The sequence below is a fragment of the Dromaius novaehollandiae genome, chromosome 25 (genome assembly GCF_036370855.1).
Source record: "Dromaius novaehollandiae isolate bDroNov1 chromosome 25, bDroNov1.hap1, whole genome shotgun sequence".
Taxonomy (NCBI): Eukaryota; Metazoa; Chordata; class Aves; order Casuariiformes; family Dromaiidae; genus Dromaius; species Dromaius novaehollandiae.
Window position 1 is genome coordinate 1,504,168 of NC_088122.1, and position 27,691 is coordinate 1,531,858.

General features: G+C 58.3%; 2 protein-coding genes across 2 annotated transcripts; one reads left to right on the forward strand and one right to left on the reverse strand.

The window, feature by feature from the left end:
• Positions 1-283: 283 nt before the first annotated feature.
• DDA1 (DET1 and DDB1 associated 1) lies at positions 284-14,084 on the forward strand. The gene is made up of 5 exons (XM_064497510.1): positions 284-398; positions 5,079-5,159; positions 5,632-5,683; positions 5,999-6,060; positions 7,052-14,084. Exons 1-5 carry the CDS (start codon positions 396-398, stop codon positions 7,160-7,162), a joined length of 309 nt encoding a protein of 102 aa, XP_064353580.1. The 5' UTR covers positions 284-395; the 3' UTR covers positions 7,163-14,084.
• A 696-nt stretch (positions 14,085-14,780) lies between these two features.
• ANO8 (anoctamin 8) lies at positions 14,781-25,785 on the reverse strand. The gene is made up of 17 exons (XM_064497451.1): positions 25,439-25,785; positions 22,732-22,842; positions 22,501-22,633; positions 22,224-22,362; positions 22,024-22,120; positions 21,194-21,310; positions 20,989-21,116; positions 20,690-20,851; positions 20,305-20,457; positions 20,094-20,220; positions 19,951-20,006; positions 19,780-19,854; positions 18,704-19,417; positions 18,401-18,592; positions 18,181-18,312; positions 17,952-18,062; positions 14,781-17,871 (listed from the first exon to the last, which is right to left on the reverse strand). Exons 1-17 carry the CDS (start codon positions 25,536-25,538, stop codon positions 17,191-17,193), a joined length of 3,228 nt encoding a protein of 1,075 aa, XP_064353521.1. The 5' UTR covers positions 25,539-25,785; the 3' UTR covers positions 14,781-17,190.
• Positions 25,786-27,691: the final 1,906 nt, after the last annotated feature.

A 27,691-nucleotide genomic window follows, 5' to 3' on the forward strand; every position in this document is an offset into this window, starting at 1 on the left:
GCGTTCTCAGTGGTGCTAATTAACTGCCTTATTCCTACCGCGCAATTAACAACGCCTTCCCTAACGAGGGCGGGGAAAGGCGGGCGGGCAGGGCCCGCGGCCAGGACTACAGCTCCCAGGGCGCCCCGCGGGCGGCCGCACATCCGGGTCCTGCCGCCATTACCCTCCTCCCCCCCCCCGTTTTGGAACGGGCATTTCCTGCCTCAACCTAACCCCACTCTCCTTGGGGCCGCGCTGAGTGACGGGCAGGGCGCCCAATAGGCCGCCGGTCTGTGGTGACGCGGGCCAATGGGCGCGCGCGGGCGGTGGCGGCGGGGCGGGCCGCGAGGGGCGGCGGTGGGTTGAGGCGCGGCGGCAGGGGGAGGGACGGCTCCTCACGACTGGCGGCGGCGAAGATGGTAGGTGCCTCGCGTCCCCCGCCCCGAAATGGCGGCGCCCCCCCACACCCGCCCCGGCGCCCTGAGGGGAGCCCGGGGCGGGGGGGGCCCCGCCGTGCCGGCCCCGCCGGCCGCACCCTGCCGCGGCTCCGCAGCCCCACCCAGCCTGGGGCGGGGGGGCCGCGGCCGCCTCCGGGGCTGTAGGGCCCGCACCCGCCGGCGTCCCCGCTCGGGGCCCCGGCGGAGCACGGCCTGAGGGGCGCGGGGCGGCTGGGCTGCCCGGGGCGGGAGGGGTTCCCCACCCCCGGGGGGGGCGGTTTGTGTGGGGCCGGGGCTGCCCGGGGTGGGGGGTGGGGTTCCCCACCCCCGGGGTGGCGGTTTGTGTGGGGAGGGGGCACCCGGGGGAGGGGGGGTTCCCCACCGCCAGGGGTGGCGGTTTGTGTGGGGCCGGGGCTGCCCGGAGCAGGGGGGGTGGTTCCCCACCGCCAGGGGTGGCGGTTTGTGTGGGGAGGGGGCATCCTGAGGTGAGGGGGGGTTCCCCATCCCCAGGGGTGGGGGTTTGTGTGGGGAGGGGCCACGCAGAGGAGGGGGGGTTCCCCACCCCCGGGGGTGGGGGTTTGCGTGGGGCTGGGGGACCCCGAAGTGTGGGGGGGTTCCCCACCCCACAAGATGGGTGCTGAGGGGGGCTGGGGCACCCTAGGATGTGGGTGTCCCCACCCAAGGCTGCAGGGCTGGAGGGAGGCTAGGGCACCCCTAGGTGTGGGGCGTGTGCCCTGCCATCGAGGTTGGAGTGCCCCACGGCGGGGGCTACTGCTCTCCCAGGATGTGGGGTGTTTTTTCCACCCCAAAGGCTGGAGGGCAGAAGGGGGGAATTGGGGCACCCCCCAAGTGCAGGTCGTTTTCCCCATCCCTTGGGCTGGAGCGTGGAATGGGGGTGCTCATCAGGCCTTTTTGTGTCCCTTAGATAGCGGTTGGTGTTGGGTTTGCTGCCTGAGAGTTTGGCAGTGGCTGTCATAGCCAAGGGGGTTCCTGTCTCTCTCCCTTCTTGTAGTGACGTAATCGTTTTTGGAGGAAGAGAGTTTTCGTCTTGCCACTCCGCAAGCTTAGTAACTAGTGGGGGATACAGCGGTGTTCTCTGTGGTCTCCTTGTACAGGCATACTGTGGCTGAAGGCTTCGGTGGCTGTTCTTGGGCTTGTTTCATGGTTTTCCTCTAACTCACACCCACACATACATGCATCATGCTGGGACAGAGCCCTGCTTTCAGCATCTGTGCTCCAGGCCTCGTGTCTCTGAGCGTTATTGCTGCAAATCCTTTTGGAGGCTGAGAGTGGGACAGACAGATATGTGTTTTTCCATCTCTGTTTATAGATGAGGACAGTCCGAGTGCTCTTGTTGACACAGGAGCGGTAACTGTATCTTGTCTGAACCTCCCTTCCTAAATCATAGATGGAACCTGTATTGCCTTCTGAGGTTGCTTAATCGCATTGGTTTTGTTGTTCTTGGGGTTTGCTTTTCCCCAGAGGAAATGGGGCAACTACTCGGTTTTGGGAGCTGTTTCTGTTCATTCCGCATAGAGCGCAGCGTCGGCTTTGCTAGTCTGGCCTGGGAACTCTTGCTTTAGTTAAAGAATAGCAGAAAGCAGACAGAGGGGATGTTTCCTCCTGTAACGTTGTATTGGAGGCATTACTTGGTACGTCTTGTGATAGCTGTGTAAACATGGCAGTGACCTCCTGCGTCTTATTTGTCTTGTGCCCTTGCAGCAGATAAGGATCCTGTTCACGTCAAGTGTTGTCTAATTCTGAATATCCAGGTGTATGACTTCTGGCAATTCCCCTGAGGGTACCTTTTCATAATCTCTGAGATCTTATCATCAGATAAGTATGCCGAAATGTATACTTCTGCAACAAGACTATCAGTGACATCTGTGTCCTTAACAGCAAAGAATCTTCAGGTGAACTGATGATGAGTTCTTAAGGTGTTGACTGAAGTCTGAACTGGATCATTTCAGCATGCCTGGTCATTCTTTTAGTATCACTGTTGTTTTTCTGCTCCTTGCTGAGTTGTGACTTATCAGTATGTGCTGCTGCTGGTGGTGCTGGAACTGATTCACTCAAGTGACTTCTGGCCTGAAAAAGGGCAAGGTGGTGGCCAAGAAGCAGGGACACTCTTACCGTTCCCATCATAGTTAAAGTATCCAGGTGTTGTGTGAGGTGCGAGTGACTAGTAACCTTCCTGCTTGTGAGTCTGTATTTATCCGGTATACATCTTGCTTTAGTTGTTTACATTGGAAAGAGGAGGAAAAAAGCCCCACATTCCCCTTTAAAATGCATTTTAACTTAAAAAAAAAAAATTCATAGCATTTTTGCACTTTACTGGATATAACTCACTCTGCTGCAAGAGTATGTTGTATGCAGAATCCCCAATGAGAACCATGATCCAGCTCATCCAGCCTCTTTCGGGTGAAACATGGGGTTTGCTGGACCAAATTGCCAGACAGAAAATGGGGAATAGCGTAGAGTGTGTGTGCGGAGCTTGAGGTGAGCTCTAGCTTATTAAAAAGGTATTTGAAGCAGTGTGCTCATAAATAAGAGCAGTTATTTTCCATTCTTACAAGTGAAAATAAAACCAAACAGTTGTCAGCTGTTTTACTGTAATAAAAGAAATCAAGGGCCTGTGTCTGTCTGTTTCTGGATTGGTCTAGTGTAGCGGTGCAGATAACTTTGTCATAAAAGCCCGCAAATTTAATGCGAGAGAAAAGCAAGATGCTTTGAAATGTAATGGGATATTTTTGAATATCCTTAGTCCTCCCAAACAGAGCGATAAATATAATTAGTGATTCTTAAATCTGTGCTAGGTGGCAAGAACTCTGGCTGACTGTGCCTTTAAGTGTCGCTAAAAGGTTCCCCATCCTTCTCAGCCTAGGAGTCTTCAGGTAGTGTATGCATTCTCTAGTTGGTGCCAACAACGGATGTGAATGAAAACAGATAAACAGATAAGCCTGTCTGAGAAGGCATGGGAACCAGTGTGCTGGGAGCACAGCACAATCGGAAAATAAATGTTTCTGTTACAGCAGAGCCAGGAGATCCTACCTTAATTTCTTGGCTCAGCAGTGGTGTGTGTGTTACACAGATGAGTGAGCAATGGACTCTGTCCTGGAGAACTGGCAATATAAGAAGACAGTGAAGACAAAGGGAGAAAGCAAACAGCGTTGTTCCCGGTAGGGATAAGATGGGCAGGAGAAATTTGCAGTTGGCTCTGTGAATATAAGTCTACTGTTTTAATGAGGTTATTCCTAAAAGTAGACGTATGAGAAGGGTTGAACATGGAAACTAGAATGTCAGTAGATTTCTTTTTAAGAACAAAAGTGTGAATAATATTTTTCTGGTTTGGCTAATCATAGCTCTTTGTTTTGAATTAAGATCAGCGTTAATGAAAATTATGGCTTCTATTTAAATGAAGAAAATGTCTTCCAACATAGCAGTTTTACAGCAATAGTGTCTATTTATTTGTTGCTTCTAACACTGAAATTAAACAGCTTCTGTTGCTTTACTGTCCTTTTAAAATCACTTATAAACAGGATGATTTATTTCTTGGATTTGAATCCGTTAGCGTTTAATATAACAGGCTTTGAATCTTTAAGCAAGTGTTGCAATACAGGTAGTTGATCTATGGAGTTAGGAGGACTGTCTCAGGGCCTGTTTCTCTCTCTTCTGCTTATCACACAGGTACATGTTACATTTATTGCCCATTACACTGCTGGGCATCTTTCTTTGTTTGCCTCTACTGTGAGTAAAGAGACTCCAATACATGTTTAAGCCTGGTGTTCTGATGATCCCATAATGTTCTCCTCCCACCTTCCGTTTTTGCTTTCAAGAAGGAACTTTCTGTTTCATGCTGGTATGTCTTAATTAAACTGAGAGAGCTCAGCAGGGTTCCTGCTGCTCTTTAGCAAATAGCTCTGCTGACATATGCATTCTACCCATTTTGCTGGGTGGGGATCTAACCAGACTTCCATCAAAACTTGGGATTTCTTTGTTGTACTGGTAGCCACTGGGGCACATAGGGTTTTATCCTGCAAAAAAAGTTGGACAAAGCTGATAAGTATGTGGTCAGGCTTTTGAGGCCATGTAGACTTTTATTGCTTTGTAGAATCATTCTGGGTCCATGACAAAGAGTGTTGACTTGGAAAACAAAAGAACAACTAGTTTGATACTGGGTCATATTACAGGATTTCAGTCATCGGTGTGGCTGTGGCAGAGTTTGTCATGTGATGTCATGATTTGTACTGGTTAGTTGCAGTAATTTCTGGTGTTCTACGTCTGTGGTGTTTGTATCAGCAGATCTTCCTTGTTTCAGAGCTCAACCTATTGGAGAGGTGTCTGTCTTTTATGACTTGCATCTTTTATGTTAAAAGAGATTTAATTAACAGCTCTCTTACTGAATTACTGAACTTGTGGAGTATAAATAATGAGCCAAATGCAGAAGCTGTGGATTTGCCTACTTTACAAAAACAGTTTTGGGGGTTTTTCAGTAGCCAACTATCTCACTAGATAGAACCTGGCAATATTATTCCAAATCCTGCAGTTACTTAACTTAATGACCTGTTCAGCTCCTTTGAGAATCAGCACAAAGCAGACAACCAGAATATCACTCTTTCCTTTTTCCCTTACATCTCTGTTTGTACTCTGTCTCTTTTTTAGGCAGATTTTTTGAAAGGATTACCAGTCTACAACAAAAGCAACTTCAGTAGATTTCATGCGGACTCTGTATGTAAAGCATCAGTAAGTATTGTATGTTATCTGTAACCTCTTTGTGCTTTGGGAATAGGTTTTTTTGCACAGCTCAGAAGATGCTAGAGTGAAACAGACTTAAATGAATGTTTTGTTCCTTCAAAAATGTGTGCATATAGCTGGTAGTTCGTAAGTTGAGATTGGCAAAGGATACTTCCTGCCTGCTTTGGTGAGGGATACATCATCATGTCAGCCAAGCCAAATCTGTGGTGTTTTCTTTCCTTTCTATGTAATTCTTTAGTTTAGCAATAGTCTTGTGCCCTGAAAAACATGATGAATGGGCTTTTTTTTTTTTTTATCATATGAAAAAGACTGAAGCTTCACGGTATTGTGTAACAGGACAGAATATCACAATGCATTTGTAGTTGTGGTTAATGGGGCCTTTTGGCTGGCTTAGCTAAGTTTGGGTTAAAAAATATTCTTTCCCTGTCTTTGGTCTGTAATTATTCTAATTCTTCTATAGAACAGAAGACCGTCGGTATATCTTCCCACAAGAGAATATCCATCTGAACAAAGTAAGTTTGAGGTTTTTTAAACTTTGCTCTGTTCTAATATTAAAAATCTGATGTACCTGTAATTTCAGTTATTTTAAACGTCAGACCAGGTAATGTTACTGAACTGTTCTCATAATGACTAGCAGTGTATATCTGGTTATTGGTTTTTGTCTTTTTCCCTCCTGACCTTATCAATTGATAGTTGTTTCTGCATATTGACCTTCTGTTGAGAAGAGACCAGGCTATAGCATGTGAAATAGTGATGCGATTATTGCAGTTTTAAAAGTTGTCTTTAAAATGACTTCAACGTGTTTCTCTCTTTTTTTTCTTTGGCAGTCATAGTAACAGAAAAGACAAATATACTTTTGCGTTATTTACATCAGCAGTGGGACAAAAAGGTATGGTTGTGTTTTCTTAATACTAACGTTTTGCCTTGATTTGCTGATTGTGACTACTTGAGCTGCATATTGATTGTAATCAAGATATTGATGATTAAAGTGACCCAGTCCTTGCAAACTGCACTTCATCAAAAGATGTGCAAGGAAGCTTGCTCTCTCTGCACACCACCTTTTTTTTTCTTTTCTTTTTCTTTTTTTTTCCTTCTGCTTCAATTTAAGGGGCAGCAACTTAGTGTTCAGTCTAGAACTTGGGAGACCTTGGTTGCATTTCTAACTTGCTGCAGGCTCCCTTTGTGACCTGGGCAAATTAGTCTCCCTGTGCCTCAGCTGTCTGCTAGGGTGAAGCTCTTTTTACCTCCCAGGACTGTTAAGAGAAGACGTGTGAGCTTGTGAGAAATGTGAATACATTAATGAGCTGTGTAAGTAGCTTGGATACGAAGTCAGAATTCCCATTTGAGGAACATACAAATAAGCTGGAGTGCAATCTAGTAGCTAGCATTTAAGACTAGGAAGCTAGGATACCTGGGCTGTGAGTACTCTGAAACATGGCTCTGGAATGGGGTGAAGAAACAGTTGAAGAATATGGAGAGGTGAAAAATTATAAGGAACCTTGAAGCCGAAAAGAAGCTATCTGTATGTGACAGAAAGCCTTTGGAGATTTAGATAAGTTGAGAGACTGAATCAGAGCAGCAGGAAAGAAAGTGTATCTTACTCATGTTTATAAAGTACTTGAGATCTATAAATAAAAGATGCTGAGAACAATGATTTGCCTTTCAGCCCCACCCTCGAATTTGAAGAACAATCTAGAAGGAGCACATTTCAGCTGTGGGCAAAATCCTCTTTAGTGTTCGCTTGAGTGCATCTACTAGTTCATCACAGAACTATATTCCCTCCCAAAGATTTGGAAAGAAAAAATTGTTACGCTGATGCTAGCTCCCACTAGAATGTAGTGCTTCAGAGAGTTTCACTGTAGCTTTCTCTGTCCAAACAGAATGCAGCAAAGAAGCGAGATCAAGAGCAAGTGGAAATAGAAGGTGAGAATTCGGCACCTCCACGGAAAATCGCTCGGACAGACAGCCAGGATATGAATGAGGACACTTAAACTCTTGGCTTTCTCCTCTACTACTTTGCAGGCGCTTCCTGTTTTGTCTCAAAGTGTGTAAATTTTGCCCCTTGCCCCCATCTCTCACCTCTCCACTATGCAGCCCAAACCACTTCAGACTTCATAGGAGCCAATCTATTTATTTTTTTTCTCTGTTTTTTTTATTTATGCCGTAAAACTTACAAAGCAATGGTGGAACAATTCAGTAAATGATGTAGTATAACCTTAGTTCCTCCTTTCTAAAAACATACACTGTCACTTTTACAGATTTTGTTAAATCTGATACCTAATCAACCACATCTAGCCGTGGAAGCCTGGGTAAGAGATGTGGGTTACTGCAGAACCCTTCAGTGGTATAGGCTTTCTGATTCATGTTCCCATTGATATATTACCGTGGTTAGCTCTTCTCTGGATGTGCCCAGTCCAGCCATAAGTGCGGGGCCTCTATCTTTCTCAAGTATTCTGAAACTGGCACTGCACTAAAAAAATCATGGGTGTCATTTAGGATTATGTTGATTTTAGTGTTGTCAACTTGATATATCAGTTGTATTCTTTTGGCCTGTTCTGTAAGGGCCACAGTTGTTTGGCAGCATACGTTATCACATGCATCAGTGGTCATGGAGAATTCAAGTGAAAGGTGTGTTGCTTTTGTTTCTCTTAAATTCTAACAGTCTTTTGGTCTTGAACGGACTGATATGTGCAACTTCTCCATTGGAATAAAAGGATACTTTTATCCTATCCTGAGTATTTGATCAACAGTGTATTTAAGCAACAGCTGATGGAATGGAGTTGGGTAGGCACTCTGCAGTCAGCACTTGGCTGGATAAGTCTGGGAGCACCTGGGCGACTAGATCTAGTTCTCTGTCTCGACTGCCGGCTATGAATAATGGTACGCTGTGTTTTCCTGCGATGTCAGCATGTCCGGAATGGATCCAGGACTTAGAGTTGATCAAAATGTGAGCTTCCGTGGTCGCTGTTAAAGACCAATCTCTTTTGGACTGTGACAGTTCAGTGCCTGTTGCCTGTAACCCTTCAGTGACTCTTCAGTAAGAGCCAAAATAGACACCCACAAGTCATCTAGGTGGATTCAGAAGTTAAGAGACTAAAAGGAAATGAGCATCATCACCTGAAGGGGACAGGAAAGGTGTAGCTTAGTAATGATGTCTTGTCTGCTTTAATGTAAGAAGCTGACTTCACGCTGTGTTAGTTTCAATTGTCGCATTTATAGTTGTGTTTTTTCCTCATTCACAAATCCTAAACACCGATTCAAGAAATCGCACGAATGTTTTTCTAGAAATCCTGGATAAACCTAGTTCTGAGTGACTGCAGTGGCCAAAAGCTTTGAGGACAGGGTTTCTATTATCCCCTTCTCCACAACGTTCCCTTCCAACCAGTGGACACCACGTGTTTAGGTTTGGGGGCAAAGAGAATATGAAGGGAGATAGACTGTTGCTGACAACTATATGTTATGAGGCAGAACTTTGGGAAGAGCAGGGCACAGCTCATGCTGTGTTTTAAACTTGCATTAGGCACCAAGTTTCTCATATAGCGAGTGAATTTAACTTAAAGTTAACACTGAATAGTTTAGACCTTCTGCCTCAAAAGTTACCTTTTTGCTGTGGCAGTAACCTCCAAATTATAGGGATGTCATTGAAAATGCCACCTTTGAAGATAAAAATACTTAGATTTCTTTGTAAATCACTGGCGTTTGCAAGAGGACTCCTCCCAGAGTTACGCTGTCAAAAAGTGCTTTTGTGCAAAATGCAAGATGTTAACTGAAGATACCTTGTTAGCATCCAGTTTCACAAGGATGTACTTAAAGTTGAAATCGAAGAATCCTGTGAAGAACTGTAAGACACCAAAAGAGGAAATGGACATATAGCTGGTGGTAAAGTGTGACCAATCTGTGTGTTTAGCAAAGTTTGAGAGCTGCAGCCTTGCAGACTAATGTTTGTACAGTGCTTTAAAGTTGTAAAATGCTGTATAATTCTTGGCTAATATGGCAAGGTTTGAGCTTTGCTGACTTCTCTGCTAGACAGAGTGATGTACTATTAAAGAGAGTTGGCAGTTCCTTCCTGTTGTAAACCCCCGTCTTTGTTCCCTCTGTGTCTTTAAAAATGATCTTGCTGGTTACAGGAGCCTTTGCTATATTTCAAATATTTTTAGTAGGTACAAGAAAAAAGTTGGGTGTTTTTCCTCTCCCAAAAGTTGTTTTGAAATGATGGAGAAACAAGTTTTTGAAGGGATGCAAGTTTAAGTATCAAATCGTAGGGTTTTTTTTGCATTGGTGGCTGTGTGCAAACAGTTTGGATCTTTTTACACCCTATCCAATTTAAAGTGAAAGCTCCCTTCTTCCCTCCTTCATTCTCCAACCTACTTTCCATGCTGCTACTGGCTCAAGAGTGCTATCCTCAAGCTATTGCACTTTGATCCTATATCCACAGCTGTTTAATACATGGTAAGTGTATCAGATTTGAATGTTACATGGAAGATCTTACTTGCCTAACTCTGACTTCCTGGTGCCTTAGTGCATTTAAAAAAGGAAACAAAAAACAAAAACCGTGGATCTTTGCTGACCGGACTGTTTGTATAATACCTAGCTCCTCTAACTTCTGATTCTCTTGTTACAAAGTGACTGAAATTTAGTGACCCTTAGGGGTTTTTTGTATATGTCTGCATAGTGGTATTTTTATTGTTTCTGTTCTCAATGTATACTAAAGGTTTAGGTTTTTTAATGAAAATTTGAGATGCTTGTCAGAGATAAGTATTTTAGTTGAATAGTGTATCTTTTGTCTAAAGTCAAAGCAGCAGAAATGTGTTTCTTTGATATCAGAGGAGGGCGAGTCCTTCCAGGAACAGCCCTTTACAGCAGACTATCTTGTTAATAGGCATCTGTCCTGCCAGGTGAAGTGCTCCTATGCTACACACCACTAGAGCTTGTGCCCACTGAGAGCAATTAGGTGTATGCTGGGTAACTTTAGTATACTAGGAAGTTAGTCACTGCCTTTCTCTGACATAAAAGTACACTTGTGACTGACTTGCAGGAAAAGTAAAGTTCTGCTTAGCTTATTTCTTGATATCATATGACTCTCTTCTTTTAGAGGAGGAATAATGAAAAAGCTCCTCACACAAAAGAATTGGAAAAGGAAAAAGTTTGAAAGAAAAGATAGATTTTTTTTTTTTAGAACATGTTCTGACCTCATAGCTGTGAATTCATAGGTAATTGCATCTGAGCAGTAAAGTCTGTGTTTGTTTGCATTGATGGTTGACTCTTGAAGCTTGCTGAGTTACTTTATTTTATCTAAATACTCAGATAACATTAGCATGTTCAGCTTTCAAGCTGTTTCCTGTTTCTGTCTGTGGAAGTTTTTGAGACCATCATGGTCAAGGCCCTGAGCAACCTGGTCTGAATTCAGTATTGACCCCACTTTGCGCAGGAGGCTGGAGGTGACCTCCTGGGGTTTCTTCCAAACGGATTTATGCTGTGATTCGGTGGTAGTAAACACAGGGGAAAAAATGCGGCAGGTTGGAAGATTTGTTTTTGTGTGAAGCTGGCAAGCTGTGAAGTCCTGTTACCGAAACTTACGGAGTTTGCAGGCATGTGCAAAAGCGTTTGACAAGGAAACAGCCCTGAAACTACATTGTGCTACAAAGAATAGTGATCTGCAGCAATGGTGTGAAAATCCGGATTGAGAGGGGAAGAAGGGAGCCACCCAACTCCCCCGTCTGCTTACGGCTGTGACGAGGCTTGGACCTAGGCTGCCATTTGTTTAAACTCTTAACCACAGGAATAGTTGAGAAATTTTTAGGTGCATTTCACTACAAGAGAACAGGCTTTTAGAACCACTTAGATGTGTTAGATCTGTGTGCGTGTGTGTTGGGTTTTTTTTAAGTGTTTTCTTAGCCTAGAAGGGACGTGAAGCATCAGGAGGGTAAGAGAAAATCCCATGAATAGTGAAATGGGACTCGGGCAGGTTCAGTGATGACCAGTTCTCACCTGGCATGGCTATATGTATTTATGGTGTTGGGGATTTGTGTCCCAATGATGGTTTTCAGAGCTAGTTGCTGAGCCAGGTTGTGATGAATCTGAAGTGTAAAGTTAACCTGAATGCTGTTTTCTGTTATCCTCTCCCTGGTGAGAATGGGGTATGTGTGCCAAGCTGTTTAGTGAACTCCACGTGTGTGTAGTTGTTTGGGGGTTTTTTTGAAGGCCATTGACATGGAGCTGTACAGCTTGCTTTGGAGTATGATTGACTGGAAAACGGGTTTCCTCCCCTCTCCAGTGTGTGCCTTATGCAGCAATTCAGTTAATATTTGGACTGTTTTCTATAAGGCAAATTGTTGAACATGCTGGACATTATCTTAAATTTTTCACTTTATACTAGATAGATATAGTAGGTATAATTCCAAAGCTTTTTTTTTTTTTTGGTAAGCGCCTTGACGCTTTGCCTTAAGGGCAAAGACCAAGCAGAAGTCTTGAAATTTTTTTTGTTTGTTTTAAACACTGTAGCTATCAGCTGTATTATCACTTACCATTTCCTGTGTTGTTTATATGCCACTAACTTCATTTTTTTCTGTTTTTAAGATTTCCACTTGCATATGTATAATAGGAAAGCTAACTTGCTTTTCTGGGTTAATGATGTCAGCCTGGCAGCAGGGGAATTGTGCGACTTAGCGAGCGTGGCTAGAGGGATTCTAGCTGATCTGGCTGTGTCAGGTTTTGCATCACATCTTTTGAAGTATAACAAACGGTGGGAAATCCTTTCTTAAGAGAGGGTCGAATATACCTGGGAGCAGCTGAGGGTATTTTGGGGAGAAGTGTGGAGGATGTGCTGGTCAGTGCCCCTGGAAGGGGGTATTGCATCATGAGCTGAGCACAGACTGACCTTCACGCTGTGCTGACTGTGCATTAAGGTTTCTCTTCTGCTGGTTCACAAATGTATGTCCCCTGACAGCGGAGAATGCAGTCCTGGGATCTCATCTAACAGCTCCTCTAGGATGTTTACTGCCAGTTATTATTTGAAAAGGCTGAGTAAGCGGCCTGTCCAGGTGGACTGACTATGCCACTTGCCAGTTTACTTGTGGGTCTAATGGCTGCATCTGAGCTGTACTAAATGGCATGCCTCTTGGCCTGTATTGCTCATCCGAGAGCAGATAGCCTGCTTGAAATGCGTGCAGTGTTCTCCATGGCTACTGAGTTATGTTTTATGTAAAAGGCGTGTGTCTTCTTGAGAGTTTAATGTTAGAGTGGCAGTAGGACTTCTAGAATCTCATTTTCTTGTTTCAACTTCTGGAAAAAAAATTTTCGTAGACACTGAAAATAAAAGCTTGGTGGGGAAGAGCAATTTTGTAACTGAAACATGGGAATAAAATATCAGCTTTCAAATTCTCTTTAACACTGAGTGTTTTAAAAAAAAAAAAAAAAAAAAAAGAAAAGCTTTCCTAGAGTGTCCCCAGATATGAAGAACTAAGACTCATCACGTGTGATTTTAGTGTTAGGTTGTTCTAGGAATAAAAAAATGTTTTACTGGTGTTCTTAATGCTTTCTGAGGAGTTTGCGTGGCTTTAACCTTTTATGGTGGAGTTTGTTTTACTGATGTAAACCTGCAAGTAGGTATTCAGGTAGTAAGATTAAAGGGCAGCACTGTCAAAGCTGTACCCTATTTCAGTGTTTTCTAACGTGGGAGGCGGCTGGCTGAATCGCTTGGGTGACATGAGGTAAGCACGCACATCTATGGACCAGTGTTCAGTGCGGAATAGGCTGCAGTTGCAGACAAGGTTTTCCACAGATCGTCAGCTGTTTTCTTGTTCCTTCCACTAAACAGCTCCTCGGCCAGCATTCAGAGGTGAGAGGCAGCCCTTGTTCCTCAGCCAGCCGGCGCTGCGGGAAAGCGAAGCTGCCTTGTGCACAATGAGGATGGTAGTTTGTGCTCTGCTTGCTCTAACTCTGTTTTTAATGTCTTCGTTTTCGTGACCAAAGCAAACTTCACTTGGCTAGCAGACTAGCAGTAGCGTTGCACTGGCATCCTCACTGCTAGCAGCTTCATAAACAAGGACAGCTCATCCCTGTTAGCTCTTCAGGAACTGCAGTGCTGTAATTCATGGTGTGTTGCCATTAAACACACGGTGCTTTTCTGAGGGAGAAGATGCCGAACAGTATAACTGGTCGAATGCTCTTCCCTGCTTTGATGAGCAGCATGTACGTGGAAGTGTAGAAGTGAGCGAGATGGTCAGGACTAGTGGCCGTGTATCCGGTGGAACATGCTAGCGCAGCTGGTGGAAAGCGGGACTAGCCGTTTAGTTCTGTAACAATGGCTCGGGGGGATTACAGAGACATCGAGATGGAAAGCGAGCAGTGACTAATCAATTATTGTAAGAAATAGCGTGGAATCTGAATGGATGATCAGAGCTGAGTCACTGCATTGTCTGTGGTACAGTCGGACTGGATTTCCAAATGCATTCATTTCTTATTAATCAGAGCACGGCGTGTGCCATGAATAGGCTTTACTGTTTTTTCTTTTTTTTAGCTAAACTACCCTCCCTTTGACCAGTTCCACATCATAGCTGAATGTCTGAGTGTGGGTCGGATCCTTCTAAGTCATCTGCAATTGCTTTTCTGACTCCTACGGTCTGTTCAGAACACACAATCCCAGGCTGATTTTCACAATGCAGTGTTAAGCCTGTGAGTCTGCGTTACTTGCAACCTGTCTTTGCAATTTGACTTTTCCTCTTTTGCAAAAATACTGTCTTTTGGGACTGGGAGAAGGTTTTTCCTGAAAACTGCATGTTGGCAGAAGGGCTGCTGTCGTGGAGTAACTGTAAATACACTGTTAGTCGAATGTCATGGCCGCTGGATTTTTGCCTTTATTTTTAAACTATTCCATGTTTGATACTGTATAATAAATTTGCAGAATTTAGAGGATTATAACTTTCTTTATTCTTCCTCTACTCTTTTCTACTATTGACAATATGCAAGTGAGCTGCTAAGTGCCTATGGAAGGAGTCTGAGTGCCCCCAAGGAGCGGAAGGGCTCCGGGCCGCCCTCGCTGCCGCGTTGTGGCTGACACGGGCCTCAAAAGTAGGTGCACGCTTGGAAGCGTTCGTCTGTGCTGCTGCGTTCCTCCGCAGCCGGGACGGGAGGCCCCAGCTCTCATGTGGGTAAACACAGGGGTAAAATTACAGCTTGCGCTGCTGCCTTGTCCCCGCCGTGCTAGGCGGTGGGGGATTGGCCCCTGCGCGGCTGCGGAGCGCAGCGTGGGCAGAGCAGGCCTGGTGCCCTGGGCTTCAGCTCCAGGTGTGGTATTTGCAACAGTCCTGAAAACAAAAATAAGCCTTTTGCATGGTTTCTGAGCAAATCTAAGAGGACAAGCTGCCCCTCTCTACCCTTCCACCACCTGGTCTGTGTAGTGAAGGCCTGGCTGCTCTGGTGTACCCCAGAAAGGGCCATCCCCTGCCCTCCAGGACTGTCCTGCTGCTTTTGCTGCCTTTGGACGTCTACTGACAGCCTTTCTAATGTCCCCTTCCACCTCCAGGGACAGGGACACTGAGACTTGCTTTCCCTAATGGATGTGCTATGCACACAGCTGTGGGCAATAAATTAGTATGTCTCAGACTTGTTGAAATATATTTTTATTGCATTTCTGCAGGTCTTACAAAAAATATGACAAAATAAATTAAAAAGAAATAAATAACCCCCTTCATTTCATTTAATTCCAAAAGAAATTAAACCAAAAAGAATGCAAGAAAAAAAAAATCCCTCCTTTGTACAGTAATTGCCCAGAAGAGCAAGATACCAGACAGGCAGCCACTTGTAGGAATACTCGGTCTAGAGAAATGCTTAAAAATGCCCCCGACTGCGGGTCGTGGCGGCGGTGGGCCCTGCCCTGTCCTCTGGCGGATGCGCTGGGCGTAGATCACACCAGGACTCGCTCTCAGGAGGAAAACATAAATAAAGCTCCCTTTAAGACCAGCGTGTTTGAAACAAGGACAGACGTGAGACTTGGCTTCGGTAAGCCGAACCCAGGAACAACTAGAGAAAACGAAATGAATGGGTGAGTGGAGGAAGGGAGAGGGCCCTGCGAGCCTGCCTGCGGGGCTGGGGTGCCGTCACCTCCACGGGAGCCTCCCGCGGTGCTCGGCTCGCTGGGCAGCGGGGAAAGGCTGGGCGCTGGCAGGGCGGCGGGTGCTGTGGGTCCCGGCGGGACGCGGTGGGGTGCAAAGCCGGGGCAGTTACGGGTGTTGCAGGAGCTGGACAAAGCTCTGAGTTACCGGGTGCCACCAGCCGGGCTGAGCTCGGGGCTCTTCTCTCCTGACGCCTCCTAACCCCTGCTGCTCCCGCTTGGCTTTCAGAGCGCGGCTCTGGGGCGCAACTGCCATGGCATCCGTCTCGCTGGGTTTTTTAGGGCCTCTCTGCCCTGGTTTCCCAGCACGGCGGAGCCCGGCGCTCCCCTTTCCCTGGCCTTGCCCCAGAAAGTGCTCTCCCACAGCCTCGGCTCGGCGTGCCTTTCGCTAGCTCAGCTCTGGATGCATCGACGCAGCGGGAGACGCTGATGCTCCTCGTCCCCCGCGCAGGTGGGTGAAGCCACGGGGATGGCCCCCGCGCTCGCCTGGCCTGGCTTATTGCTGTACAAAATGGCTTGGTTCGAGGACAAGAAGAGCACGACGTTTGGAGAGAGACGGGGGGGAAAAACCTGACGTTTCCTATGGAGTGGGCCCTGGGGAGAGGCCGGGGAACGTGGACCTGGCGCCTGCCCCAGGCTCCCCTGGGTCGCTTTGGATGTGACTCGTGGCTGTGGGAGGCAGCGCGGGGGCTCGGGCTGCCCTGACCCACGCAGGCTCCCACGGCTGCCTCCGCCCCGGGAGCCTAAAGCGAAGCGGTGCCAAGCGAAGCTGCCGAAAAGCCAAGGAGCAGCCGCCGGCTGTTCGAGCATGAAGGTGACAACCGGCACCAGCGAAACCTCAGCTGTGGCGGAAGCGGAGCTGCTCCCGGCCCTGCCCTCGCAGCGAGCCCATGCACCCCAGCCCAGTCCTTCTCCCGGGCTCCGGCACGACGTCCCTGCGCTCGTGCCTCATTGCAAGGCAGCTCCGTGAAGAAAGCAAGCAGCAGGGCACCGTCCCGGCTCGTGGTGCTGCTCCGAGCCCGCACTGCCCGGCGTCCTGCGCGTGCCGTCACACGAAGAATGGCAAAGAGTCGCTTGCATTGGGTTTTGTTTTGTTTTTAGTGCAAGAAATGTTGCCCATGCATGGAAATGCAGGCGGCTCACGCTCGCCCCCCTCCCTCCCGGCAGCCCGCTCCTGGGGCAGCAGGATGCCCCGGCGCTGGGAGAAGAGGGAGAGTCCAAGCCCCGGGCAGCAGGACCGGCCGTGAGCCGCGGCGGGGCGAAGCAGGGCGCGGGCCGGGTCCCGGGGCACCGCGGGACGATGGCTGTATGGCGAAGAGGCCGTCGGCACGGGTGGCTCGGGCTCCTGGCTGCTGCTCCCGCCGCCCCGGGCTGAGCCCCGCTCCCTCCGCCGGCGCCAGGCCGGCGGGACCGGTGGCTCTCGCGGCGCTGAGCTCCCGCGCGGCTCCTTGGGCGCCTGCAAGCTGGATGGCGGCGGTGCCCCGGCTCTTCCCAACGGCAGCGGGTGCAGGGACGGGCGGCCGGCGGGACGGTGCCATCTCCACTGCTGCGGGCGTCCGGAGGCAGCACCCTGGGATGCTCCGGCCGAGGATGCGGGCAGACCCTGCTGCTCAGATCGGCGGCGGTTCGCTCACGCGTCCGCGATGCAAGATGAGGCCAGGCCCCCGCCGGAGCTGGGGCCGGGGCGGCAGCAGGTGCCCCTGAGCCGGAGGGATGCGCGGGGACGCAGCGGAGGGGGATGGTGCACCCGTGGGTGCTGGGCGCTCCGGCGGGGCGCAGCCTGCCCCAGCACGGCCCAGCTCCGCGCTCCCTGCGGCGGGGGGACGGCGAAGGGAGCCGAGAGGGCGACGAGGTCCTCGGCTGCTCGGAGAACGGGCCGGGGGGCCGCGGTCGCCCCGAAGCCCCTGGTCAGAGTTTGTAGCCTCCGCTCTCCTCCTCCGCCCGGAGCTCCGGCTCCTCGCGGCCCCCCTCGTCCGGCGCCCCGTTGAGCTGGGACCTGCCGGGCGCCGCTTTCTCGCCCGCGTCCGAGGAGGGCCCGGGCCGGGGCTGGGGCGAGGCGGTGGCCGCGGCGGCACCGTTGCCCCCGGCCCCTTCGGACTTGCCGAAGTTGAAGAGCTTGCCGGGGTTGAACGGCTTGGTGGGCGACTGGACCTTCTCGGTCCCCGCGTCCCTCTTAGTCTCCGGCGATTTGAGGAACTTGAAGCTGAGGAAGCCGGGGAGCTTGTTATCGCTGCCGGTGGGCGACTGGGGGGACCTGGCCGCGGCCGTGCCGGCGGCCCCGGCCCCCCCGGAGAGGAACTTGCCCTGCAAAGGGATGATCTGCTTGAGCTTCATGACATTGTTGGTGGCCAGGAGGGAGCTGGGTCTCTTGGGCTTGTCGGAGGCGTGCGAGGCGGCCCCGGCGCCCTTGCCCTTGCTCTGGCTCTTGTCGTGGGCCGGGTCCTGCCCGGCGGCCTCGGCCTTGGCCTCGTCGCGGCCGGACTCGCGCTCCTTGCGGGCCTGGTACTCGGCGTGCCGCTGCCGCTCCTCCTCCTCCCGCTTGCGCCGCTGCTGCTGCTGGAAGTGGTGCTGCGCCTGGCGCTCGTGCTTCTGCCGACGGGGAGAGCTCGTGGGCCGGGGGGGCCGCCGCCGCCGTCCCGCGGGGCGGACGGGGCCCCCGCGGCGCCTACCTTGAAGGCCTCGCGGCGCTGGTACTCCAGCTTGGCCATCTCCTCGGCCACCCAGGCGGGGATGTCGGGGATGGCCACTTGGATGACGTACTTCAGGAAGAGGGCGAAGTGCTGCGGGGCAGCGGCGTGAGCATCGCCGCCTCCGCCGTCCCCCGCGCCGCCGGTCCCCATGCTGCCGTCCCCCGCGGCACCGTCCCCCGCGGCACCGTCCCCCGCGGCACGCGCCTACCTCCAGCACCACCACGGAGATGATGGCTCCCTCGGGGCTGAGCCAGGGGAAGAGGCGCTGCAGCTGGCCGCACTGGGCGATCAGGTAGCAGTTCACCACGATGGCCAGGACGCCCATGGCCTCCATCACCTTCTGCGGGAGAGACGGCGCGGGGAGGGCTGGGCTGCGGCCGGCCGCTGCGGGGGGACGTCCCCCCCCCCCGGGGCGGCCCCCTGCCCACCTGCCACTGCCCGATGCTCTCGACCCGCTGGCCGAAGGGGCGCTGGAGCCCCGTGCACAGCTTGAAGGCGTCGCTGCGGATCTCGATGACGTTGTTCACCAGGGCGCACATGGCGGCCAGGGGGAAGGCGGAGGAGAAGAGCACCACGTAGCCGAACTGGATGAACATCTCCTGGTAGTCCTGGAAGGTGTCCTGGGGGGGCAAGGGACGCGTCACCACGGGGCGGGGGGGTCCCACCGCGACCCGCTGGCCCCAGGGGGCCGTTCCCGCGCCGTTCCCGCAACATTCCCGCGCCCCGCTCACCTCGTACTTCTTCATGCAGCTCTCCACCTCGGCCTGCGTCAGCTGCGTGGAGTAGTCCTCCTCCGGCGGGTCGATCCAGGAGGCCCGGTTCTGCCTCCTGCCTTCCTCCTCGCCCTCCTCCTCCTCCCGGCTCTCGGCCGCCCTCCTCCTCCGGCCTGAGCGCAGCGGGGCGGCCGGCTCCGGCGCCCTGGCGGGGCTGCCGGGGGGACCTTCGGCCTCCTCCTCGTCCTCGCAGAGCTCGAAGACGGAGGCGGGGTCCATGCCCTTCTCCACCATGGTGGGGCTGCCCTCCTCGAGGAAGCTGTCGTCCTCGGCGCCGCCGGGCTCGCCGCCGCCGCCGCCGCCGCGCCGCTCCGCCTTCTCGATGAAGCTCACCTTCTTCAGCTTGAGCCCGCAGTCCAGGGCGCTCTCGTCCTCCGAGTCGGACTCGCGGCGCCCTTCCTCCTCCTCCTCCTCCTCCTCCTCGGGCACCCCGCAGCCCCCGTTCAGACACTTCTTCTCCGGGGCGGCGGGCGGCGCGGGGCCGGGCGGCGGGGGGCCGCGGCGGGGCGGCGGGGGGCGGCGGGGGGCCAGCAGCCGGAGGGCGGTGCGGGCCAGCTCGCGGAGGCGGCGCAGGCTGAGCTCGCCGCGGCGCAGCCGCCGGTACAGGTGGGGCTGCGACACCTCCCTGACGTTCTGCAGGAACTGCCGCGTGAGGAGCAGCGTGGCCAGCATCTGCGGGGGGGGACAGGGACAGGGCGCCCGCCGTCACCCCCGCGCCACCGCCCCCCGCTCGGCCCCCCCGCCCGCCCCGCTCCTACTTTGGATACTCCCAGTCGCCAGCAAAAGCCCAGGAGGCCCTTAAAGAAGATGAGAGAGAGGTGGAGGTGGAGGAGGATGAAGGGGAGGAGAGCCTCTTTGAGCTGACGCACGAGGCTTTGGGAGAGAGAGAAGATGAGCAGGAGCTGTGGAGAGGGACAGAAGAACAGACAGACAGAGAGAGCATGAGGAGCAGCGGTGCCGGGGGGCGCGGCGGGGCGCGGCGCGGGGCGGGGGGCACCGCGGGCTGCCCGCCGCCCCCCGCAGCGGCCCCTCACCTCCTTCAGCCGCTCCATGTCTTTGAGGTAGAAACCGATGTAGAAGAGACTCAGGTACGAATTGACGAGCTGGAACTGCCGGGGAGGGAGAGCGGCGGGGCTGAGCGGGGGGCGGGCGCGGGGGCCGGGCGCCGGCGCTGCACGGGGGCCCCGGCGCGCCCCGGCACTCACCAGCACTATCTTGATGATGAGGTGCTTCTCGTAGGCGCTCTGCAGGCGGTAGTTCTCTGCAAAGCGGGGGGGCCGGGTGAGGGGCGGGGGGGGCACCGGTGGCCCCCCGCGCCGCCCCCCGCGCTGCCCCCGGCCCCACGCACCCATGTCGTTCAGCCAGTACGCGATCTTCTTGTAGAGCTCGTCGCAGGCCGTGACGATGACGGCCAGCACGATCTTGGGCAGGAAGCGGATGATCCGGGGCAGCTCCTTGACGCTCAGCACAAGCTCCTGCAGGGACGGCGACGGGGACAAGGACGGTGTCACCAGCCGGCCCCTGCTGCCACCGCAGCTCCGGCTGGGAGAGCCACCCACCTGGAGCTGGAAGCAGCCCAGCATGACGAGGAAGACGAAGGAGAGGCAGAAGAGGCAGACGGGCAGGCTGACCAGGCACTGGAAGAGCAGCCGCTTCCACGGCGGGTAGTAAAACTCCTCGGCGCTGGTCACAGGGCTGATCCGCTTAACGCCCTGCGCGGGGGCGGCACGTGTGACCCTCCCGCGGCTGGGGACGCCACGGGGTCCCTTGTGCCCCCCCGGTCCCGGCCCGCGGGGATCTGGCGCAGACCCCCCGGGGCAGCAGAGAGCGGCTGCATGGCCGGCGAGTGTCACGAAGCCGCCAGTTCTCTGCACCGAGCCTGGGGGGTCGTGGGGACCTGAGCCCCCTGTGCCCACCACGGCCCGGCCGGGACCCCGCGCTCACCCTGAACTGGGGCCGGGGCTCCTCGATGGACTCGGCCGGGGTGTCCAGCGTCCCCCACTTGTACGCGAACTCGGCGCCGCGGCGCTTCCACTCCTCGAGGAAGAGCGTGGCCCAGATGACGTTGAAGATGGCGAAGACCACGCAGCAGATGTCCTGGCTGGTCTGCGGGGAGGCAGGGCCGGGTCGGTGCCCTCGTCCCCGTCGCGGGGCTCCCCGGCAGCCACGACGGCTGAAAGCTTTTCGGACCGCCCGAAAGCCCGGGGTTTGCCCCGTTTCGGTGGCGCGGGCGCAGCGCCCACCTGGTCGCTCTCAGTGAAGGTGTAGAGGATGGAGCCGAAGACGGCGGGGTACACCATGGCCGAGGTGTAGAAGCCCAGCCAGGCGAAGTACATGGCGATCTTCACCCCAAAGTAGTCGCAGATCTCATCTGGGGGGGGGGGCGGCGGGGACGTGAGCGGGGCAGGGACCCCCGGTGCCCCCCGGTCCCCCCCCGCAGCGCCTTACCGAGCGGCTGGGCCTCGCACACCGCCTGCACCCAGGACTTCATGAGCCGCTTGAGGATCCTCTGCTCGTGCAGCGGGAAGACCTGCTGGATGACGCCGCGGGCGGCCAGCTCCGGGACTGCGCGGCAGGGCGGGCGTGAGACACGGCGCCGCCCGGCCCCCCCCCCCGGTCCCCCGGCCCCCGGCCCGGCGCGGGGAGCTTTGGGGGCCCGGGGCAGGGACAACGGGCAGGAGGGGTGACCGTGCCGCATCGGGGCTCCATGCCCTGCTCCGCTGCCGCCTGGCCATGGCACAGCTCATCCCACGCACGGCCCCGCGGCATGGGGGGTCCCAGCATCGCCACGGCACGGGGGGGTCCCAGCATCGCTGTGGCATGGGGGGTCCCAGCATCGCCACGGCACGGGGGGCTCCCAGTGTCGCCTCGTAGCCACAGCCCCAGGGATGGGGACACGCAGTGACAATGGCCCAGGGCCCCTTGCAGGGCCTGTGTCCCCCACGTCCCCCAGCGCTGCTGGGCCATGGCAGGGGTTGGCCATGGGGAGCTGGTGGGGCATCGGGATGGATGCACCATGCCATGCTGCACCGTGCCGTGCCGTGCCGTGCCATGCCGTGCCGTGCCATGCTGTGCCTCGCTGCACCCTGCCATGCCATGCTGCGTGCCATGCTGTGCCACGCCATGCTGCAACGTGCTGCGCTGCACCATGCTGTGCCATGCCACGCTCCGTCACGCCTTGCTGCACCCCGCCATGCCGTGCCATGCCGCACGCCATGCTGTGCCGTGCCATGCTGCAGGGCACCGTGCCGTGCTGTGCCGCGCTGTGCCATACTCACTGATGGGCTGCCCCTCCAAGAAGTGGATGTTGTGCAGCGACTCGCCCTGCTTCGCCCGCAGGTTCTCCAGCCAGTACCTGATGATGTTCTGCCGTTCCTGCGGCACCGGCGCGGCGTGAGCCTGGGGCGACGGGTCCCGCCGGCGGCCAGCGCCGCCCCCGTCCCCCGCCCGGCACCCCCCTCCCCGCCCCGCCGCCCACCTGAGAGGTGAAGAAGTAAAGCTCGTTCTCGATGTTCTCGTAGATGTAGTCCTCCTCGCAGGAGAAGCTGCGCATGCCGCCGCCGAACTCGGCCTTCACCGGCTTCCGCAGCCCGATCTCGTCGGCGCCGCGCAGCAGGCTGCGGGCACAGAGCGGCGGCGGCTGCAGAGGCGGTGCGGGATGCGGGGCGCGGGGCGCGGGGCGTGGGGTGTGGGATGCAGGGCACGGGGCGCGGGGCGCGGGGTGCAGGGCGCGGGGCGGCCGGCACGGCTCCTACCTCTCGTAGGTGGCGGTGACGAAGAAGGCGTACACGCGGGTGAGCTTGTGGTGCCGCACCTGCACGATGAGCTCGGGGATGCCCAGGCGGATGTGGTTGAGGAGCCAGAGCAGCGTGTGGTCGTCGGTGGTGTCTGCGGGGCGGCGAGGCGGGCGCTGGCACCGGCACCGGCACGGGCTGCCGCGGCGCCCGGCCCCGACGCCGCACGCGGCCGCCCCGGCGTCTGCCTACCCGGGAAGGTCATGAGCACGTCGCAGTTCTCCGTGGGCACCGTCTTCATCCAGGCTTTGTGGGACATGATGTAGCGCCCGGCCTGGAGCAGCCGCTTCCCGAAGAGCTTATCTGCCGGCGGAGGCAGCGCGGGGTGAGCGGCCGGGCGGGCGATGCCGGCCCCCCCGGCGCCGCGGCCGGGCGATGCCGCATGCCGTGCCGCGCCAGGCGACGCTCCCCCCGGCTCGGGTTTCTCCTCCGGCAGGCCGAGGCGCCGAGAAGGCCCCGACAGCTGCCGGGGAGGAGCCGGCGGAGCGGCCGTGCACCCCTCCGGTGCCGGCGCCCCGGCCGCCGCCGCGGCCCCGCCGCAGGGCCCGGCTCCGCACGGCCGCCGCGCCGCCGGGAGACGGGAAGCGGAGGGGGAAAAATAAAGGGGAGAGCAAAAAAGCAGCCGGTCTCCATGGAAACGTGGGGAGGCCCCAGCCGCCACCGCCGCCGTGGGAACCGCGGGGAGGGGGACGGTCGCCGGGCTCCCCCCAAGAAGGCACACGGTGCCCGGCCCTGGCGCTGGATGACCCGGCACATCCCAAAATGCCTCACCGAGCTCGTGGCAGGGCAGGACGACCCACGGCTCTCCCCGTCCCGTGCCGGCAGCGCTCCGTGCCTCAGTTTCCCCTCCTGAGCCGCGGAGGAGGGCTCACGCCGGGCAGGTGCACCGCGTCCCCGGGGGACGTCACGGCCCCTCCGGCTGCCCTCACCCACTGCCAACCCGCCGCAGGGCCGGGCAGGTCCCGGGGGCACCGGAAATCCTGTCGCAGCACCGCGGGCCGGGAACCGGTCGGGCCGGCCGGGAGCATCCCGTCTGCTCCGGGTCGGAAATGCCAGGCCACAATCCCGGCCCAGCCCTGGGAGCCCGCGGGGAGCCGCAGCCCCACCAGCGCCTGCCGGGGGAGCGGCCCGACGGGCGGGCTGAGACCCGACAAACTCGTCTCCCGAGCTGGGCACTACCCCGCGGCCGCGCGAGGTTACAGCCACCGCGCCGCGCTGAAAGGGCGCCTGTCCCCGCGGGACGTGGGCGAGAGGCCAGCAGGGCGCCCACGAGGGCACGGGCAGCCGGCCGGCGCCGCGGCCCCACCACCACCCGCCCGCGGCCCGGCACCGGGCCCGGCACAAGCCCGGCATTGTGGCCGCCGGCGCAGCTGCGGTGGGGGGGCAGAACCGGGACGGGCAGCCGGGGGCCCCAACCTCTCGCCCCTCCTCGTGCCCAGCCCTGGCTGGCAGGAGCCCCTGGCACTGACTGCAGCCCCACGGCCCCCTTCCCCTGCGGCGAGCGCAGCTCCCTCCGGCTCCAGGCCCGCCACGTCCCACAGTTTGTCCCCAAAAGCTGCCTGCGCATCGCGCCTTGCCGGCGAGCCCCCGTGAGAAAGCCTCGCCGCCGGGGCTGCGCCGCTAACCTTGGCTCCTGCCATAAGGTCACCGGAGCTGCGGCGCTCGGGGCCCGGTGAAGCGCTGCCCTGCCGCGGCGAGGAGCCCGCGGCCGCCCACGTCATCCCAAGCGAGGCCTGGGCTCCCGTGGCAGCCGCCCTGCCGCGCTTCCCAGGAGGGCCCAAACTGGGTCACCCCGGCTCCGGCAGGCAGGAGCACCCGCGTGGCTTCCCCTCGGCACAGCACGGCACGGCACACGGCACGGCCCTCCGCAACGCCCCTCACCCTGCCCTGGGCTGCCCGGCTCCCAAACCGGCCCCCGCCATGGGGGAGTCACCGGCGAGGCTGCCCAGTCCCGGCTCTGGGCTGGGGACCGGCCCCAACCCCTCATCCTGCACCCGCTGCCCTGCTCTGCCCTGGCCCCAGCCCTGCGCCGGGGCACACGGAGCCAGCCTGGGGGGCACAGAGCCGGTCTGGGGGGCACGGGCCTGCCCTGGGGGTGCAGACCCATCCTGGGGGCACAGGGACGCTGTCTCGAGGGGGCACGGACCTGTCCCGGGGTCACAGGTATGTCCCAGGGCGCACAGGGACCCGATCCTGGGGGCCACAGCCCTGTCCCGGGGGGGAACAGGCCCCATCCTGGGGGGGACACACGGACTGGTCCCGGGGAGGGGGGACACACAAATCCAATCCCCAGGGATCACAGACCTGTCCTGGGGGCACACGGGCCAGATCCCCGGGGAGCAGGGAGCTGTCCAGGGGGGGAGTACGGACCCCATCCCAGGGGATTGCAGCCCTGTCCCAGGGGGGCATGGACCCATCCCAGGGCATCACAGCCCATCCCGGGGGACCACAGCCCATCCCGGGGGGTCGCAGCCCTGCCCGGGGGGTCGCAGCCCATCCTGGGGGGCCATGGTCCCCATCCCGAGGGATCCCAGCGCATCCCGGGGAGGATCCCAGCCCATCCCGGGGAGGATCCCGGCCCGGCCCGGGGATCGCAGCCCTGCCGGGGCAGGAGCTGTCCCGCAGCCCGGCCGTGCCCCGCCGACATCCGCATTGAGCCGCAGGGAGCGCCCCCCCCCCCCCCCCCCCCCGCTGCCGCCGGCCGCAGCCCGCGGCCCCTGCGCGCACCGACGGGCCGGGACCGGGACCGGGCCCGACACCGACACCGGGCCCGACACCGAGGCCGGGAGCCGCGCCCGGGCGGAGCCGCGCAGCGCGGCGGGGGGCTGCGCCCGGCCCCGCCGCCCCCCCGGGCCGCTGCCGCCCTCCCCCCCCCGCCGCCGCCGCCGCCGCCACCTACCCAGGACGCCGGCCGGGGCCGCCGGCTCCGCGCGCTCCTCGCCGCCCGGGGCCCGCCGGGGCCGCTCGCCGTCCTGCGCTGCCGCCGGCGGCTCGGGCATGGTGCGGGGCTGCGGGGGCTGCGGGGGCTGCGGGGGCTGCGGGGGCTGCGGGCCGCGGCGGGGGCCGCCGCATGGGGCCGCCGGGGCTGCGGGCGCGGGGCCGCTGCCGCCCGAGCCGCCGCCGCCGCCGCCGCCGCCGGGAGGAGGGGACAAAGCGGCTCCGCCGCGCTCCCGGCCCCTTTAATTGTCTGGTTGGCCGCCGGCTCCCCAGCGCCCGGCGACACCGGCCGCGGGCCCAGGTGTCCGGGCCGCGCCCCTCCCCCCCCCCACCCCCGGGCTGGCCCTCGAGGGGCCCAGGCGTCCGGCTGCCCCCGCTCCCCCGAGCCGGGGAGAGGAGCCGGAGCATCCCGGCGGCAGCCCCCCGCCCCGCGTCCCCGCGTGTCCCCGCATCCCCCGGCACCGCCTGGCCCCCGGGGCGTCCCCACGTCCCTGCCCGCATAGTCCCCCCTGCCCCACATCCCGCTGCCCCCCCGGGTGCCCCAAATCCCCCTGCGCGGCCGCCCCCCCCCGCCGCCCCCCGCCGCCCGGCCGCCCCGGCCCCCCGCTCCACCGGGCCCCGCGGCCCGGGGCTATTCCGGGCGCAGGAACCCGACCTGGGCCGCGCGGGGCCTCGCTGACCTTTCGGGCGCCCCGCCGGGCCCCAGCGCCCGGCCCGCACCCGGGGGCCACGGGGCGCCCCGCACTGCTCCTCGCCGGCTCCGCGGCCCCCAGCCCCGGCGGCGCGGGCGGGGGGTGCAGACGCCCCCGGCCCAGGCTCGCCCGCTGCCCCCGGCCCTGCCGCCCGCCCGCGGCTATTTTAGGGCCAGGCGCCGGGTGCCAGCGCTGACGGCCGTGATGGACGATGCCACAAGGAAGCGGCCTTCCTCCGGCATCCGCGCTGGAGCCCGCGGCGTCTTGGGGCCCTCCGTGCGCGGGGGCCGCGGCCGTGCGGCAGCCTGAATCCCCCCCCCATAGCCAGCGCTGCGGGGGGCTGCGGCCGAGGTGCCCCCACCCAGGGCGGGGGTCGTGCAAGGGGACGCCCTGGGGGGGAGAAGGGTAAAGGGGGGGGTCTAGACTGGCTTGGTGCTGGCATCTGTCCTAGGGGCCTGTGCGGCCGGGGGGGGGGGGGGCACGCAGGGCTGTGTGTGCACGGGGGTGTGCAAAGGGGGCTGTGTGCGGGCAGCTGTGCACGCGGGGGTGTACATGGGGGTGCGTGCGGCTGTGCACACGCGGGGCTGTGCGGGCGGGGAGCGTGCGCACGGCGATCCGCAGCGCCCCGAGGAGCCCTCCCCGGAGCCCCCCCCTCAGCCCAGGCGCTGCCCCCCCGCTGCAGCAGCTCCCCTCGCTCTGCTCCCCCGGGTCCGGCCGTCGGCGTGCAGGGGGCTCCCGGGGCGGGGCGGGGGAGGGGTTCGGCGGCCGGGGCCGGAGCCGGCGGTGTTTGCAGCATCCCTGGACGCGCAGCCGCTCGCTCCTCCCCGCCGCCAGCGCCTTTGTCTGCACGGCGCCCCCCCCCCCCCCCCCCCCCGCGTCCCCGCCAGGCCCCGCGCGGCCCCGGTGCCCCCGGGAGCGTCCCGGTGTCCCTGGGAATAGCCCAGTGCCCAGCGGCCGCTCGGGGAAAATTTCTATGGTTCACGGAGCGGCGCGGCGGCGGGAGGCTGCGATTACCCCCCCCCCCGCCGGCAGCCGCCTCCGCTGCTGCTCCGGGTTCCCGGGGCCGGGGCATCCCCGGCTCGGCGGGTCCGGCCCGGGGGCTCAGCGCCCTCCCGCCCCGCAGCCGGGCGGTCCCCAGCGCCGGGACCCCCCGGCCCGGCCGAGGTGGAGCGGGGGCGTCCGAAAATCCCGGGAGCTTCGCGGGAACCTGGGCGGGAGCGGGGGCTGGGACACGGCCGGGCGCTGCGGGGTTAGTGGGGCGCGAAGGGGCCGGGGGACAGCGGTGGCATGCCGGGGGGGTCACCGCGGTGCCACCCCCCCGCTCCGTCCCCCCGGACCCGGGTTTGGGGACGAACGGGGCTGGGGGGTATTTTTCGGGTGCAGAAAGGGCCCCGCCAGGTGCCCGCGGCCCGGCTGGGCCCCGCTGCCGGCTCGGTGTCCTGCTCCCGGGGAGGCGACAGCGAGGCCACATGCGCCGGTCCCTGCCGCGCCGCGACCGAAATAGCTCCGGCGCCTGGGGAGCC